We start from the raw sequence: 15,703 nt of genomic DNA, 5'->3' as shown, positions 1-15,703 counted from the left end.
CCCTTGCTTGGCTCTTTTAAAGTCAATGCAGGGCCTCCCCAGTGGCGCAGCGGTTGAGCGCTGGGTTGCGAAGCTGCCTGCAGCCTCTGCAGCGCCCATTCAATCCCCAGCTGCTCCCCGGCCACCGGAGGAGGGTCCCACATGGTGCGCAGGCCTCATGCAGCCTGCTGCTCCCCTCAGCAGTATACTTTGATCCTTCTGCCTGTTCTGCTCTCCACTCTGGCTCTGGTGAATTCTCTCACCCTCCCTGTGCTTCTGACTGTACCCAGTGCTTGTATAAAAAAATAAATAAATCTTAAAAAAAAATAAATAAAGTCAATGCAACAGCTAATGCGGTAGGGACATAGTCAGCTAATGCGGTAGGGCCATAGTGAGCCACTCTGGCTTTGCCTTTAGCAGTAATCGCTATTGTTGCTCATAGAAATATGCCCGAAAGTAATTTTTCTGTGGTATAGTCAGAAAGTAGGGGCCTCCCTGGTGGCGCAAGGGGTTAAGACACAGTACTATGAAGCACTACCTGGAGCCACTGCAGCACAACTTTGATCTCTGCCTAGGGAGGTGACCCATGTGGCACCACACCTCTGGCCTATACCACAGTTCTTGTATGCATAAATAAATAAAACTTTCAAAAAAAAAAGTAAATAAACTAGAAAAAGGCATGTGTTTTTGTGCTGGGAAGTCATATTTTAAAGAATTTATGATGCACATGTATGACCAAATGGAAGCTTTAAAAACTACAGGTCTGTGGTTAGATAGCATCCCTGCCAATTCATATTATCATCCTGACAAGCCTCTTTTGTATCTACACAGCACTTCTTTGTCTAGTTCAGCTCTTACAAACAACCATTCAACTCTTGATTAACATTCAAGATTCCCAATATGAGGGAAAAAACGACCCTAGACCTTAGCTCTTTACCTCTTCAGCCCACACCTAGGAGAGGAGGGGAGAGCAGGTGTGTAGTCAAACAAGCAGTTTCTTCAGGCTCTACAGTTCTTAGGCTCTTCTTACTGAGGACAGAGGATCTGAAGAGTCCAGACGTTAGCTGGGAAGAGAGGGAGCATGACCATAGAGTTGAACAGGCGCCTCCTGAGGTTGTCAGTTGAGTTGCTCTGGGTGGACAGTGATGCTTGAGAGTAAAACTGAAAAAGCCAGTGGTTGTAGAACATAAGAGAAAAATATCTATGCTGGCTCAAGAACTAATATGGAATGCAGGTTCCCAGGTGCTCCTGACTGCAGGAGGAAGGAACCTGGGGCACCAGCTCACTGAAAGGCTGGATGGGCAAGACCCCGACCTCCATCAGGCAGAGCACAGGGGAGGTTACTGGACTGAGGCCCTGCGGGACTACGCAGAGGAACTTCCCTTTGGTCTACAACCACAACCTGAAGGGCAGGTATCCAGCCTTGTTTTTTTTTTTTTTAAAGATTTATTTATTTATGCATACAAGAATTGCGGTGTAGGCCAGAGGTGTGGGAGTGAGAGGATTCACCACACACAGAGTGGGGAGCAGAACAGGCAGATTGACTGAAATACACTGCTGAGGGGAGCAGTGGGTGACAGGAGAGGTCTGCTGTGCCATATGGGTCAGCTCCCTGGCCGGGAATCAAACTCATGCTGCAGTGGCCACGGATAGCATCATAGTGCTGAGACTCTACCCCTTGCGCCAACAGGGAGGCCCAGAAAATATGACTTTTTAGTATTCCTACAAGCAGAGGGATATGGCTTAAAAGGTGAGGGTCCCCAAAACACTTCCTGGTCAGAAAAGGTGCATTTTCTTATATCTAAAGAGGAATGAAAGTGTGCCTCACAGCTTGTGAACCTTCTCCCCACAGGTGCCTGTCATGCAGGCAGGGGGAGGGCTAGATGTGATGGGGAGGCCTGGGTAGCTGCCTGTCCCTAGGGACCTATGAGGGTAACCCAGGGGAGCTCGAGGGAAGGCCTCTGTCCAGTGTCACAGCATTTTGTGAGGGTAAGTGTCTGCTTTCTACTATTTTCAGTTGCCAAAAGAACCATTTCAGAAGGCGGCTACATCATGGAGATTTAATCTGTTTCAACAGCAAATCATTCAACCCTAGGCTAATAACATTATCATAAAAATGGGGCCTCCCTGGTGTTGCAAGGGATTAAGCACCCCACTATGAAGCAATCCACAGCAATCTGTGGCCTCTGCAGCACGAGTTCAATCCCCGGCTGGACAGGAGGCAAGGCAGACCTCTCCTGTCCTGTCCGCTGCTCCCCTCAGCAGTGTATTTCTGTCAGTCTGCCTGTTCTGTTCCCCAGTCTGACTCTGGTGGATCCTCTCACCCCTCGCATCTCTGGCCTGTACCCCAGCTGTTGTATGCGTAAATACATAAATCTTTAAAGAAAAAAAACAGTATTATAAAAATGGATCATAGTGACTGTAGGAGAGAACTGGACTGTGAAGACCAAATCTCATTTGAAACTACATACAAAATTTTAGGGCTGGGCCTCCCCGGTGGCGCAGCGGTTGAGCGCTGGGTTGCGAAGCTGCCCGCAGCCTCTGCGGTGCTGGTTCGATCCCCGGCTGCTCCCCTCAGCAGTGTACTTTGGTCCTTCTGCCTGCTCTGCTCCCCGCTCTGGCTCTGGTGAATTCTCTCACCCTCCCGCGCTTCTGACTGTACCCAGTGCTTGTATAAATAAAATAAATAAATCTTTAAAAAAAAAAAACAAAAAACTTTAGGGCTTCACATACTGCTATGTATAGACTAATTGAAACATTCTTTGTAAGGTGAATACATAGTGTGGCATTCGTTATTTTCTTATTTAAAAAAGATTTATTTATGCATGCATATAGGAATTGGGGTACAGGCCAGAGGTATGAGGGGTGAAAGGATTCACCAGAGACAGAGTAGGGAACAGAACAGGCAGACTGACTGAAACACACTGCTGAGGGGAGTAGTGGGCGAGTCAGGAGAGGTCTGCCTCGCCATGTGGGTTGCTCCCTGTCCAGCTGGGTATCAAACTTGTGCTGCAGAGGCCACAGATTGCTTCATACTGCGGTGCTTAATCCCTTGCGCCACCTAGGGAAGCCTGGCATTCATTATTTTCAATTTTGGTTTTCATGTAAAAAAGTCCTGTGTTATGTAAGTAACTTGTAAACCTCTTGCTCCGTGCTTTCCTGACATTTTTATCTCTTCTTTCATAGGTACCTCCTATTTAACAGACATTGTCTGGTGGGCAGGCACAATTGCAAGTAAGTCTGGTCTTCCTGTCTTCTGTCTTTGTTGAGATCAGTCAACAGTCTGGCGGAGGTGGAGGTGGGTGTGATGAGTTTGGCTTCATTCTTTGGAATGAGGACCAGGAGGGCAGAGGCAGTGGACGGAGAAGTGGGAGGGAGGAGCAGAGGCTCTTGTTGTCTGTGATTTAGGCCTGAATTCCATCCGGGTCACAGGGTCCTGGCCCAGAAGAATGAGAAAAGTCGTTGCTTACTCATCAGTGGTTGGGCTGTTGGCTTTTTTTATTTTATTTTTTGAAGATTTATTTATATAAGCACTGGGTACAGTCAGAAGCTCGGGAGGGCGAGAGAATTCACCAGAGCCAGAGCGGAGAACAGAACAGGCAGACCGACGAAATACACTGCTGAGGGGAGCAGCGGGCACTGCAGGAATGGTCTGTGCGCCATGTGGGACCCTCGCTGGCGGCCGGGGATTGAACCGGAGCGGCAGAGGTGGCGGGCAGCTCGCAGCCCAGCGCTCAACCACTGCACCACCAGGGGAGGCCCGAGTTCAGAATTTTAAAGAAAAATTGTATGCATTTCAGCAATACCCTGAGGTTTATTGGTCACAGATCTCAGAAGCAAGAAATGATCTAGTCAATGTTGACTGAAACTGGCTCTTTGTGCAGCCTGCCAGGTAGGCATGCTCACTCACACTTAGTGGCCAGCAGTGTGTCTCTGTGGCCCCAGCAGCCACTGGAGCTGGTCCCTGACCTGCGAGTGGATATGGGCAGCTCTCCATGAACTGACTTGAAACCATGATGTGTTAAGGAGAGTGTAAGCACATTCTGTATGACACCCACTGCCAGTCGTTGCTGGTGTAGGAGAAATTTTCAGGGAAATTCCCTTCTCACCACTTTTGGTGCCTTTGACTGGCTAAATAATAAGATAAATATTAACAAGAGAAAAGACAAATTTAATTGTGTGTTCATGGAGGCCCATAAAGCATGGAGCCTTGTGAGTGACCAGAGCAGCTGGTTTGTATCTAGAAGAACACAGAACAAAGACATTCTTGAGAGTTTTGGTTGGAGATCTTAATTAGCTTAGCAGCACTTTTTTACACAACTTCCAGTCTCTGCCTCTGATAATAAGGGTGTTTTCTGTCTCTATGCAGGGAGGGCACCTTTCACTTAGAGAGTCATTTCCTGCTTTTAGGGGGAATCAGAGGAGGAGGAGGATCAGAGAAAATACCAGCTTTTAGGAAAAAGTATCACTTATGATATCATTTGTTGGTTGACTTTCTTTTTCAGAATAATCCATATGTTACCTTGACACATCTGGGGGTGGCCAATTCCCAAATTGGCAATTTCCACAGAGAATTGAAACTACTCCCTCAGCCAGTTGGTCCAGGGAAGCTGTGGGGCCTGCTGTTCCCTGCCTAAAGACCCTTAAACATGCAAATAGTGCCCCATATTTCCTTCCTCACAAGTAATGGAAAAGAACCAGCTCTTTGAGCAGGGCCTTGCCAAACCAACTGTGTGATCAGGGCCAAAAGAGAACTGTGTAGCTGCAAGCAATACCTTTGTGGTTCTCTCAACAGTGGCTGTTGGCCAGATTGGAAACTTCCTGGCTTACACGGCGGTCCCCACAGTCCTGGTGACTCCCTTGGGTGCCCTCGGAGTGCCGTTTGGGTAAGAGCTGGGGTTCTGTGTATAGAGTTTTAATGCATAGTTTTAGATAAAACGAAAACTTTTTTTTTCCTCCTTCCAACTGTATTCTTTTAAATGTAACATTGGTTTTTGACTGTATGTGATTCAAAGGTACAGGATCATGTCACCATACCCTAGCCCTCCACCATAGTCCACGGTGCTCCCTTCCTCATCTTGTAACCTCAATTTCACAGTCAGATTTCTAGGGTTTGTTATTGGTCTGGGAAAGCATTTTGAATATTTCTGTTAAAATAATAAAAATAAAATTATAAGTGAAGCTAGGTTTACAGCATTCCACTCATTTTCCCTTTAAATTTAATGTGTGAATTATCAACTTTTCTTTTAGACATTTGCTTTAGTATATGAATATGAATGAAAGTGTGCCATTCTCTTGGTCTTTGGAAGATTTCCTAGAGACTAGAGTCTTCTCTGCACCTTGGCAAGTGATTCTGTGAAATCATTATGCACAATTCATCCCTTGATGTTCTATTTGTGCTGTCTGGCACCCCTGGACAGACACTGTCCCCCAACCCCCAGGAATTATGGAGTTTGGGACAAATGTGGCTTGGATGCCAATGGATGTGAAATAGGACTTGTGACTCACAGTAGGCAACAGCAGACAGGTTTGCCCAAGGACAAGGGCCCTGGTTTGGTGAGATTATAAAGGCACAAGGAAGGACTTTAGGTTTTTATTGTAGTTAGGTGGTGAGCCAGGTAGAATTTCCATGCTCAGGCTGGTCTTGACGGTTTGAAATTACAAGCGAGTACCATGGGGCTGTGGACGGGCCTAGGGGTGTGAGCAGACTTTTTTTTATCAGGTTGCCCAGATGTGGGGCGAGCAGGAAAAGGGAGGCGTGTGAGGACTGTTCGCTACCACTTATCACAGATGGCCTTTTTCTCTTTATTTCACTTGGCTTACATACAAAGATGATTTCGTGAGACATTTATTTATTTATTTATTATGTTCATTTTATTTATTTATTTATTTATTTATATTTTTATTTTTATATTCCCCAAACAATAGCAACCCCTTTATTTTGACCCCAATCCCTCCCCCCTGACCCCGCCCCTCATAAAGTGTCTTTGGTTCATAGTTGTTTGTTGATTTTGATTTTCACTTTCTTATAGTTATTCATTTTCCTGGTCCCTTATTTAAGTTTTCTAGATTCCTGCTATGAGTGAGACCATCCGGTATTTTTCTTTTTCTTTTTGGCTTATTTCGCTGAGCATGATCCCTTCCAGCGCCATCCATGTTGCTGCAAATTGCATGTGTTTATCTTTTTTGAATGCTGAGTAATATTCCATGGTGTATATGTACCACATCTTCTTGATCCAGTCATCTATTTTTGGGCATTTGGGTTGTTTCCAAAGCTTAGCTATTGTAAACAGTGCTGCTATAAACATAGGGGTGCAGGTGTTCTTTGGAATTGATGTTTCTGTGTCCTTTGGGTAAATACCTAGGAGTGGAATTGCTGGATCATATGGAAGCTCTATGTTTAGTAGGTCCAGAAATCTCCACACAGCTTTCCACAGTGGTTGGACCAGTTTGCACTCCCACCAACAGTGCAGAAGAGTTCCTTTTTCTCCACACCCTCGCCAGCATTTGTTGTTGCTAGTTTTTTTAATGTGTGCCATTCTCACTGGTGTAAGATGGTATCTCATGGTAGTTTTGATTTGCATTTCCCTGATGGCAAGTGATGTTGAACATTTTTTCATATGCCTGTTGGCCATTTGCATTTCCTCTTCAGAGAAGTATCTTTTTAGCTCTTCTGCCCATTTTTTTGACTGGATTCTTTTCTTTGTTGTTGTTGAGTCTCATCAGCTCTTTGCAGATTTTTGTGATCAGTCCTTTATCATTAGTGTTGGGTGCAAAAATGTTCTCCCAGTTGGTGGGGTTTCTCTTTGTTTTTGTTATTGTCTCTTTTGCTGTGCAGAAGCTCTTTAATTTGATGTAGTTCCAGCTGTTTATCTTTGCCTTCACTATCACTGCTTTGGGTGATGTGTCTGTAAAGATGTCTTTGATGTGCAAATCATGTAGTGTTTCGCCTATATTTCCTTCTATATATTTTATGGTTTCAGGTCTTATGTCTAGTTCTTTAATCCATTTTGAGTTGATTTTTGTGTATGGTGTGAGGTAGTGGTCAAGCTTCATTCTTTTGCATGTAGCGACCCAGTTTTCCCAGCACCATTTATTGAACAAACTTTCTTTGCTCCAATGCATAGTCTTTGCTCCTTTGTCAAAGATTAGTTGGCCATAAATCTGTGGGTTTATTTCTGGATTTTCTATTCGATTCCATTGGTCTGTGTGTCTGTTCTTGTTCCAATACCATGCAGTTTTGATGATTATGGCGTTGTAGTATAGTTTGAAGTCTGGGAGTGTAATGCCTCCATTCCCTTCTTTTTTTTTCAGTAGAGCTTTGGCTATTCGGGGTTTTTTGTGATTCCATATGAATTTCATCAATAATTGTTCTATTTCTTTGAAGAATGACATTGAAATTTTGATTGGAATAGCATTGAATCTGTATATTGCTTTTGGAAGGATGGCCATTTTAATAATGTTTATTCTTCCAATCCACGAGCAGGGGATGTCTCCCCATTTCTTTGTGTCTTCTTCTATTTCTTTTAACAGTGTTTTATAGTTTTCTTTGTATAGGTCCTTTACCTCTTTTGTTAGATTTATTCCCAAATATTTGATTTTTTTTGTTTCAATAACAAAAGGGATGGTTTTTTTGATTTCTTCTTCTTCAGATTTATTGTTTGTGTATAGGAAGGCTACTGACTTTTGCGTGTTGATTTTGTATCCTGCCACTTTACTGAACTGATTGATGAGTTGAATTAGCTTTTCTTTGGAGTTTTTGGGGTTCTCTATGTATAATATCATATCGTCTGCAAATAGTGATAGTTTGACTTCTTCTTTTCCTATTTGGATTCCTTGGATGTCTTTCTCTTGTCTTATTGTCCTGGCTAGGACTTCCAGTATTATACTGAAAAGCAGTGGTGAGAGTGGACATCCTTGTCTTGTTCCAGATCTTAATGGAATTGCTTTCAGCTTTTCACCATTGAGAATGATACTGGCTGTTGGCTTGTCATAGATGGCCTTTATGATGTTGAGGTATGTTCCTTGTATCCCAAGAATTTCAAGGGCTTTTATCATGAATGGGTGTTGCACTTTGTCGAAAGCTTTCTCAGCATCTATTGATATTATCATATGGTTTTTATATTTCTTTTTGTTGATGTGTTGGATAACGTTGATTGATTTTCGGATGTTAAACCATCCTTGTGCCCCTGGAATGAATCCTACTTGGTCGTGGTGAATTATCTTATGGATACATTGTTGGATTCTGATGGCTAAATTTTATTGAGGATTTTTGCATCAGTGTTCATTAGGGAGATTGGCCTGTAGTTTTCCTTTTTTGTGTTGTCCTTGTTCGGTTTTGGTATTAGTGTAATGTTGGCTTCATAGAACGTGTTTGGTATTGTCCCTTCCTTCTCAATTTTTTGGAAGAGTTTGTGAAGGATAGGCACTAATTCGTCTCTGAATGTTTGGTAGAATTCATTTGTAAATCCATCAGGTCCTGGGCTTTTGTTTTTGGGGAGGTTTTTGATTACCATTTCAATTTCGCTAATTGTAATTGGTCTGTTTAGGTGTTCTATTTCTTCTTTATCTAGCTTTGGGTGATTGTAGAGTTGTAGGAATTTGTCCATCTCCTCTAGATTGTTAAATTTGTTTCCATATAACTGTTCATAGTAGTTACTGATTATTCTTTTGATTTCTGCTGTGTCCGTTGTGATTTCTCCTCTTTCATTGATGATCCTGTTTATTTGTGCTTTCTCCCTTTTTTCCTTTGTGAGCCTGGCTAGGGGTTTGTCTATTTTATTGATTTTTTCAAAGAACCAGCTCTTGGTTTCATTGATCTTTTGGATGTTTTTTTAGTTTCAATTTCATTTATTTCTGCTTTGGTTTTTATTATTTCTTTTCTTCTACTGGTTTTGGGGTTTTTTTGTTGTTCTTTTTCTAGATCTTTGAGCTTCGAGATTAGGTTGTTTCTTTGAGTTCTTTCTTGTTTCTTGATGTGAGCATCTATTGCTATATATTTTCCTCTTATTACTGCTTTTGCTGCATCCCATACCTTTAGGAAATTGGTGTCCTCCTTGTCATTCAATTCAAAGAATTTTTTAATTTCTTCTTTGATCTCCTTGTTAGTCCAGTGGACTTCCAGTAGTGTGGGTTTCAATCTCCATGAGGTAGGAGAGTACCTTGCCTTCTTTTTATGGTTTATTTCTAGTTTGATGCCTTCATGGTCAGAAAAGATGGTTGGTATTATTTCAATCTTGGTGTATCTGTTGATGTTTGTCTTGTGCCCCAGTATGTGATCGATCCTGGAGAATGATCCGTGTGCGCTTGAGAAAAATGTATACTCAGATTTTTTTGGGTTTCGTGTTCTATAGATGTCTGTTAAGCCCAAGCGCTCTAGATCCTTATTTAGAGCTTTAGTGTCTTTACTTATTTTTTGTCTCGTTGATCTATCCATTGTTGATAGTGGTGTGTTGAAGTCTCCCACTACGTTATATGTTTTCTCTGATGTCTGTTTTCAGAGATGCCAATAGTTGTCTGATATATTTTGGTGCTCCTTCGTTTGGTGAATATATGTTAATGAGTGTTATTTCTTCTTGAAGTATTGTCCCCTTGATCATAATGTAATGACCACTGGGGTCTCTTTTTATCTTTTTGAGTTTGAAATCTGTTTTATCTGGTATGAGTATATCTGTTCCTGCCTTCTTTTTTGGTCCATTTGCTTGTAGAATTGTTTTCCATCCTTTAACTTTGAGTCTATTTTTATCTTTTGCAGCTAAATGTGTTTCCTGGAGACAGCAAAAGGTTGGGTGTTGTTTCTTAATCCAGCCTGCGACTCTGTGTCTTTTTATTGAAGAGTTTAGCCCATTTACATTTAGAGTTAGTATTGATATGTTAGCATCTGTGTATGCCATTGTGTTTGTCTTTCCTTTGATTTTATTTATTTATTCTTTTAATAACTTTTTTTTTGGCCTTCTTTCATTGTTATTCGTCCCTCTGAGGTTCTGGCTTTAGGACTCCTTGTAGTATTTTTTGGAGTGGGGGTTTAGTCATAATGAAATTCCAGAGTTTCTGTTTGTCTGGGAAGTTCCTTCTTCTTTCTTCATAGAGGAAGGAGAGCTTTGCGAGATAGAGTATTCTTGGTTGGCATCTGTTTTCTTGGAGTCTATTGACTATGTCCCTCCACTCTCTCCTTGCCTGTAGTGTTTCTTCGGAGAAGTCTGATGTCAGTCTGATTGGTTTCCCTTTGAATGTTATCTGTTTCTTCCCTCTTGTCAGTTTCATTATTTTTTCCTTGTCTTGGATACTTGGGAGCTTTACTATTATGTGTCTTGCTGTGTTTTTCCTTTCGTCATGGAAGTTTAGTGTTCTTCTTGCTTCTTGTATATCAATTTTCAGCTCCTTCTTTGCGTTTGGGAAGTTCTCTTCAATTATATCCTTGAATATTTTCTCTGTTCCTACATCTCCTCTCCTTCTGCGATTCCTATAACTCTTATATTTCCTTTCTTCATGGAGTCAGATAGTTCCCGAAGTCTTTCTTCCGTCTTTTTCCTTCGTACTTCTCCTTCCTTTTCTGTTTTAGTTCTTTTTATTTCTGTGTCTTCAAGAGTACTTATTCATTCTTCCATTTCATCTATTCTGCTTTCATTGCTTTTCCCAGAGTTTTTAGCGCCTCCATTAATTCTTTGATCTCCTGCATTTCTTTTACTTCCCTCTTTAGGGACTCAATTTCATTCTTCTGGTCATTAATCATTTTCCCCTTATCATTGTTTTCCTTTATGACTTCTGTCAGTTTTTTAATCACAGCAATTTTAAATTCTCTATCTGGAAGGCTCGGAAGTTCTTCCAAGTTACTGTCGTTGCTATCTGGTAGATGGTTTTCTTTTTGCGGTGTGCTTTTTTGCTGAGGAGTTGCTGGGTTGCATGTGGTTTTTCTACTCCCTAACTGCCTGTTTTCTAATTTGCCATATTCCTTGTGACACTGTGTTGCTGGTACTGGCCGGCATCTTGGGCGACCTTCCCAGCTCACCTCTGGCTCCTCTGGGGAACTTCTGCTGGTTTCACACAGTCTCCACCAAAGAAAGGTCCCTGCTGCAAATGCCAGTCCTGGGGATGCGCTCCCCTGCACGCCCGGTCTGCCCCAGTCGTGGGTGTCGCTACCCTCTGGGCTGGGACTGCAGGCTAGAAGGCGCCTGGCATGGGCAAGCCTCCCAGCTTACCTCTGGCTCCTTGGGGAGCCTTCTGCTTGTTTTACACAGTCTCCACCAAAGAAAAGTCCCTGCTGCAAAATGGCGAATCGGGAACGCGCTCCCCTGCACGCCCGGTCTCTCATGAGACATTTAATAAATAACTCACAGCCTCTTGTGAACCTATTTATATTGTTTTTACCTTTGAAGAAATTATTTAAAAACAGGCTAGAAGGGAAATAAGCTCTAAATTTCTAATTGATTGATACTTTGAATTCTGCTGGATTCCAAACAGACCCTCAAATTCTTGGATAGAAGTGCATCCATGATGGATGTATTTAATTATATATATATATTTTTAAAAAAGATTTATCTATCTATCTATCTATCTATCTATCTATTTATTTATTTATTTATACAAGCACTGGGTACAGACAGAAGTGCGGGAGGGTGAGAGAATTCACCAGAGCCAGAGTGGGGAGTAGAGCAGGCAGAAGGACCAAGGTACACTGCTGAGGGGAGCAGCGGGCGGCAGGAGAGGTCTGCGCGCCATGTGGGACTCTCCTCCGGTGGCTGGGGAGCAGCCGGGGATCGAACCGGCGCTGCAGAGGCTGCGGGCAGCTTCGCAACCCAGCGCTCAACCGCTGCGCCACCGGGGAGGCCCTTAATTATATATATCTTAAATTCATATCGCCTATATGTTTCTGTGGCCTAAAAACACAAATATGTTTTTCACATGTGAGGCTTTGGGAAAATATGTTTGTAGCTTGTTGCCCTTATCCAAATATAGACCTAATTTCACATGTGACTTGATGTCACTTTGCATTTTGGATGCCTCAGAAAAGCTGGATTGCATGATTGGCGCTCATATTATTAATCACTACACCAGCTTCACGCTCGAACTCTTTCCTCTGAAAAACAATTAGGCAAAGGAACAACCAGCCCTGTGATCTTTGCACATTGTGTGAATATTCAGCATCATCTCTGGCCTCCATCCAATAGGTGCCAGTGACACCCCCTATTCCACAGGCCTCTGCTGCCTACAGCTGTGTGGTGGGGGTGGGTGGGAGGTGCCCCACACTCTTCTCCAAGCCCTCGGGGAGCTGTAGGGCATGCCCTGGTGTGGCAGGACGGGGGAACCATCGCTGTACCCAAGCAGTGCACTTGGGTGGCAGGTGGGGAAACTCCTGCCTCTGCGGCCCAAGGGGATGCTGGGTTCAAACCCAGCTGGCACTGGGGGAGGGTTGCCTATAGGCAGTGGAGCTGAGGCTGCTGAGCCTGGCTGTGGGAGCTCCCCTGAGGCTGCTTGCGCTGTCTGGGGTGAGACAGCCGGCCACTCATGGCCTTAGAAACTCTTTGTTTCTCCAGCGTCCTGTTTGTTAGATAAACCCCATTGTAGTTGCACCCTGAGCCTGAATAGTCTTGAGACCCCACATACAGTGACCTGTCCCCATCCATGACACTGTCCTTTGGCACTGTCCTTCAGTACTGTTTTAATAGTTTGATTTAATAAACTTTAATGAATTTTTTTTTTGAAGGTCCATTTTAGCCTCTTATCTTCTGAAGGAAAAACTCAACATCTTGGGCAAATTGGGGTGTCTGCTAAGCTGTGCAGGTTCTGTCGTGCTGATTATCCATTCCCCAAAATCTGAGAGTGTGACCACTCAGGCCGAGCTGGAAGAAAAACTGACCAACCCAGGTAACCCTTTCTGGCATCTCAGCAAGAGCTGCCCTCTTGGGGATGAGCCTGCAGGGGTCCCAGCTCGGGTGCGTCTGTGAAGCAGAGGAGGGGCCTGGGTGGCTAAGCTCCTCCGCATCTGCTCCTCTTCTTCCCCACAGGGCTTCCCACTCTGCCTCCTCCAGGCCCTTTCCCCACTCCACCTCCCCAGTCGGAGTGTGGTTCGGGCTGGGGGGAAGGGGATGTTCTTGAGATGAACAGTCCACAGATATCAAGGGAGGACTGTAATTACGTTTGGGGGGAGTCAGATTTTTGACTATGTTGAATGGGTATTCCTAATCCCTGTGTGGTTTAAAGGCCTAATATGTATCTGTGATAGTAAAATTTTATAGGGGTGAACCATTAGGGGGAAAAATATAAAATGATTCCTTAGGGGCTTGATGAGGAAAATAAAGGGTTGAAAAAGAATGATGCAAAGTTAGAGTCTTGAACATTTCGAGGGGTACAAACTGCTGTTTCTTAAAAAATAGATTAAGGTTGATCCCATGAAAACAGCTTTCCTGGCTGCAGGCTTTTCTTTCTGAGCCGTGCAGTTCACATAACTGCTGAGACTCACTGTCCACGCACCCTTCCAGCTTTGCACCCATGCCCACCACCACTCTGCCTACTTTTCCTTCCTCTTCCTCTGTGCTGCTCACCTTTGGGGTGTGGCCCCTCATGCTCCCCTTCCTCAAAGGCATATCAATGCCTGGGACTCTTGTATAATGTCCAGTTTTATTCTGTCCCAGCTGGACAGCCCTTTGCAGCACTCCCTTGGCATGAGAGAAAGCCCAGCTGCGTTTCCTGAAATGAAGCGCGCACCTGCCTTCGGCGGCTTCTGTTGCCACTGCCACCCACCCCACCCCCTTCTCTCTCTGCCCACCACTGCCATCCCCATTTTGTAGGTCCGGCTCCCAAGCAGTGTCCGTGTCCTTCCGGTTCTCCTGCCCTGTAGCACCTTCCTGAACCTTCCACAAGAGCAGGGCTCACATTCCTTTTCTCATTGTTGGAGATGAGGAATCCCCTGCTTGCTGGGGTGCATATTCCAGCCCTGTTGGTCCAGCTTTATGACTTGTGAAGAATACAGCCTCGGTCCATACTACTTTTAACACAATCAACATAATGCCCCCATTGTCATAAAGAATTGGCATGATGGTTACTTCACAATCCAGTAGAACTCTCAGGTGTAACCACAGAAGATCCCAAAACCAGCAGACCCCACACCATGTATGGAGTTGCTGAGAATCTGGAAGCTGCAAATACACACTGATATGGAGGTGTCGTGTTAACTGATTTAACCACTCAGAGGTCTTGTTATCCACTGTGGGATCCTCTGAAATGGAGAGTAACTCTCGATGCTCTGAAAAATTCAGTGTATATTAAATCCATGCAAAAGTTACTTTGTTTTATACTTAAAATAGGCTCTAGGTCTAATTATTTAAAACGTATTTTTCATTTACGAGTCCGAGGCGACAGAGTAGGAGGACTTTTCATTGTGGGGAACTGTCTGCACATCCCAGGGCCGGGCCTCTGCCCAGTGGACATGACCCCTGTGACTGCAGCAGCCACAGCAGCCCTGCAGTTTCCCCACATATTCCCTATATGACCCTTTTGTTTCTCCATCTCGACCCACACCCCCAGGAAAATTCTGTTTGAACTGACTCTCAAGTGAGAAAATCCATCTTTTGAATGACTTAAAAAACATCTCAGAGGTTTGTTGTTACAAAATGTAATAGAAAGAGGGCTTTTTTATTGATATGTGGGGAATAATCTTTTGAAATGAACTCAGTGGGGCTGGTAGGCTCCACCAGGCCTCAGGGTGCCCGCCTGCCGTCCGGGGTGCTGTCACAGCTGTGGCTGTACGTGGTGGTAATGGGGGGCTCCCTGCTGCACCCCTCCTAGTCACCGTGCACTCTGTGTTCCAGTGTTCGTCGGTTATCTGTGCATCGTGCTTCTCATGCTGCTGCTGCTCATCTTCTGGATTGCCCCGGCCCACGGGCCCACCAACATCATGGTCTACATTAGCATCTGCTCCTTGCTGGGGAGTTTCACCGTGCCTTCCACCAAGGGCATCGGGCTGGCAGCCCAAGACATCTTCCACAACAACCCCTCCAGTCAGCGCGCGCTCTGCCTATGCCTGCTGCTCCTGGCCGTGCTGGGCTGCAGCATCATCGTCCAGTTCAGGTACATCAACAAGGCGCTCGAGTGCTTCGACTCCTCCGTGTTCGGGGCCATCTACTATGTCGTGTTCACCACGCTGGTCCTGCTGGCCTCGGCTATCCTGTTCCGGGAATGGAGCAATGTGGGTCTGGTGGACTTCTTGGGGATGGCCTGCGGGTTCACCACTGTCTCGGTGGGGATTGTCCTCATACAGGTGTTCAAAGAGTTCAATTTCAACCTTGGGGAAATGAACAAATCTAATATGAAAACAGACTAGGATGCAGCAGGGGGTTGGGTGGCTCGGGAACAGGACATGGGTGTGGTTTCTGGTCCTAATTTGATGTGAAGTAGAAGAGACCTGAATCTGATATTGGAGTTGCCTGTATATTAATGGGTAAGCCAGTGAACACTGGGGGAACATTGTTCAGCACCAGGGTGGGGGTTTGGCCCTCTGCAGGAGGAAGTGCTAATTGGTTGTCCAGGGGTCATCTCTCTCTGAAGAGAGCAATCTCATGTTTTGCCATTAACCTGGAAGCTTTCATGAATTCTCTTTCCTTTTAAAGCATTTTAAACAATATTGAAATAGAAAATAAAGATGGGCTCTTTCTGGGTAGACTTTATAGGAGAGCAGGTAGTCTTATGTAGAAGATTGCTTTGGAAATGGGAGAAATTGTCATCCTGA

The 15,703-nt window shown here is 44.4% G+C and overlaps 1 protein-coding gene across 1 annotated transcript in view; it reads left to right on the top strand.

Annotated features, from left to right (window-relative positions):
- Window positions 1–15,298, top strand: part of NIPA1 (NIPA magnesium transporter 1) — a gene marked incomplete at both ends in the record, with an annotated part of 29,586 nt that extends 14,288 nt beyond the window's left edge. Inside the window, 4 exons of the mRNA XM_084254481.1 lie at window positions 3,166–3,213; window positions 4,775–4,865; window positions 12,683–12,843; window positions 14,787–15,298. Coding sequence (XP_084110607.1) covers window positions 3,166–3,213; window positions 4,775–4,865; window positions 12,683–12,843; window positions 14,787–15,298 — 812 coding nt within the window. The remainder of the gene's footprint in view (window positions 1–3,165; window positions 3,214–4,774; window positions 4,866–12,682; window positions 12,844–14,786) is intronic.
- Window positions 15,299–15,703: the final 405 nt, after the last annotated feature.

Source organism: Talpa europaea (genome assembly GCF_964194135.1).
Source record: "Talpa europaea genome assembly, chromosome: 14".
NCBI classification, from domain to species: Eukaryota; Metazoa; Chordata; class Mammalia; order Eulipotyphla; family Talpidae; genus Talpa; species Talpa europaea.
This window is presented reverse-complemented; position numbering and strand designations above follow the sequence as displayed.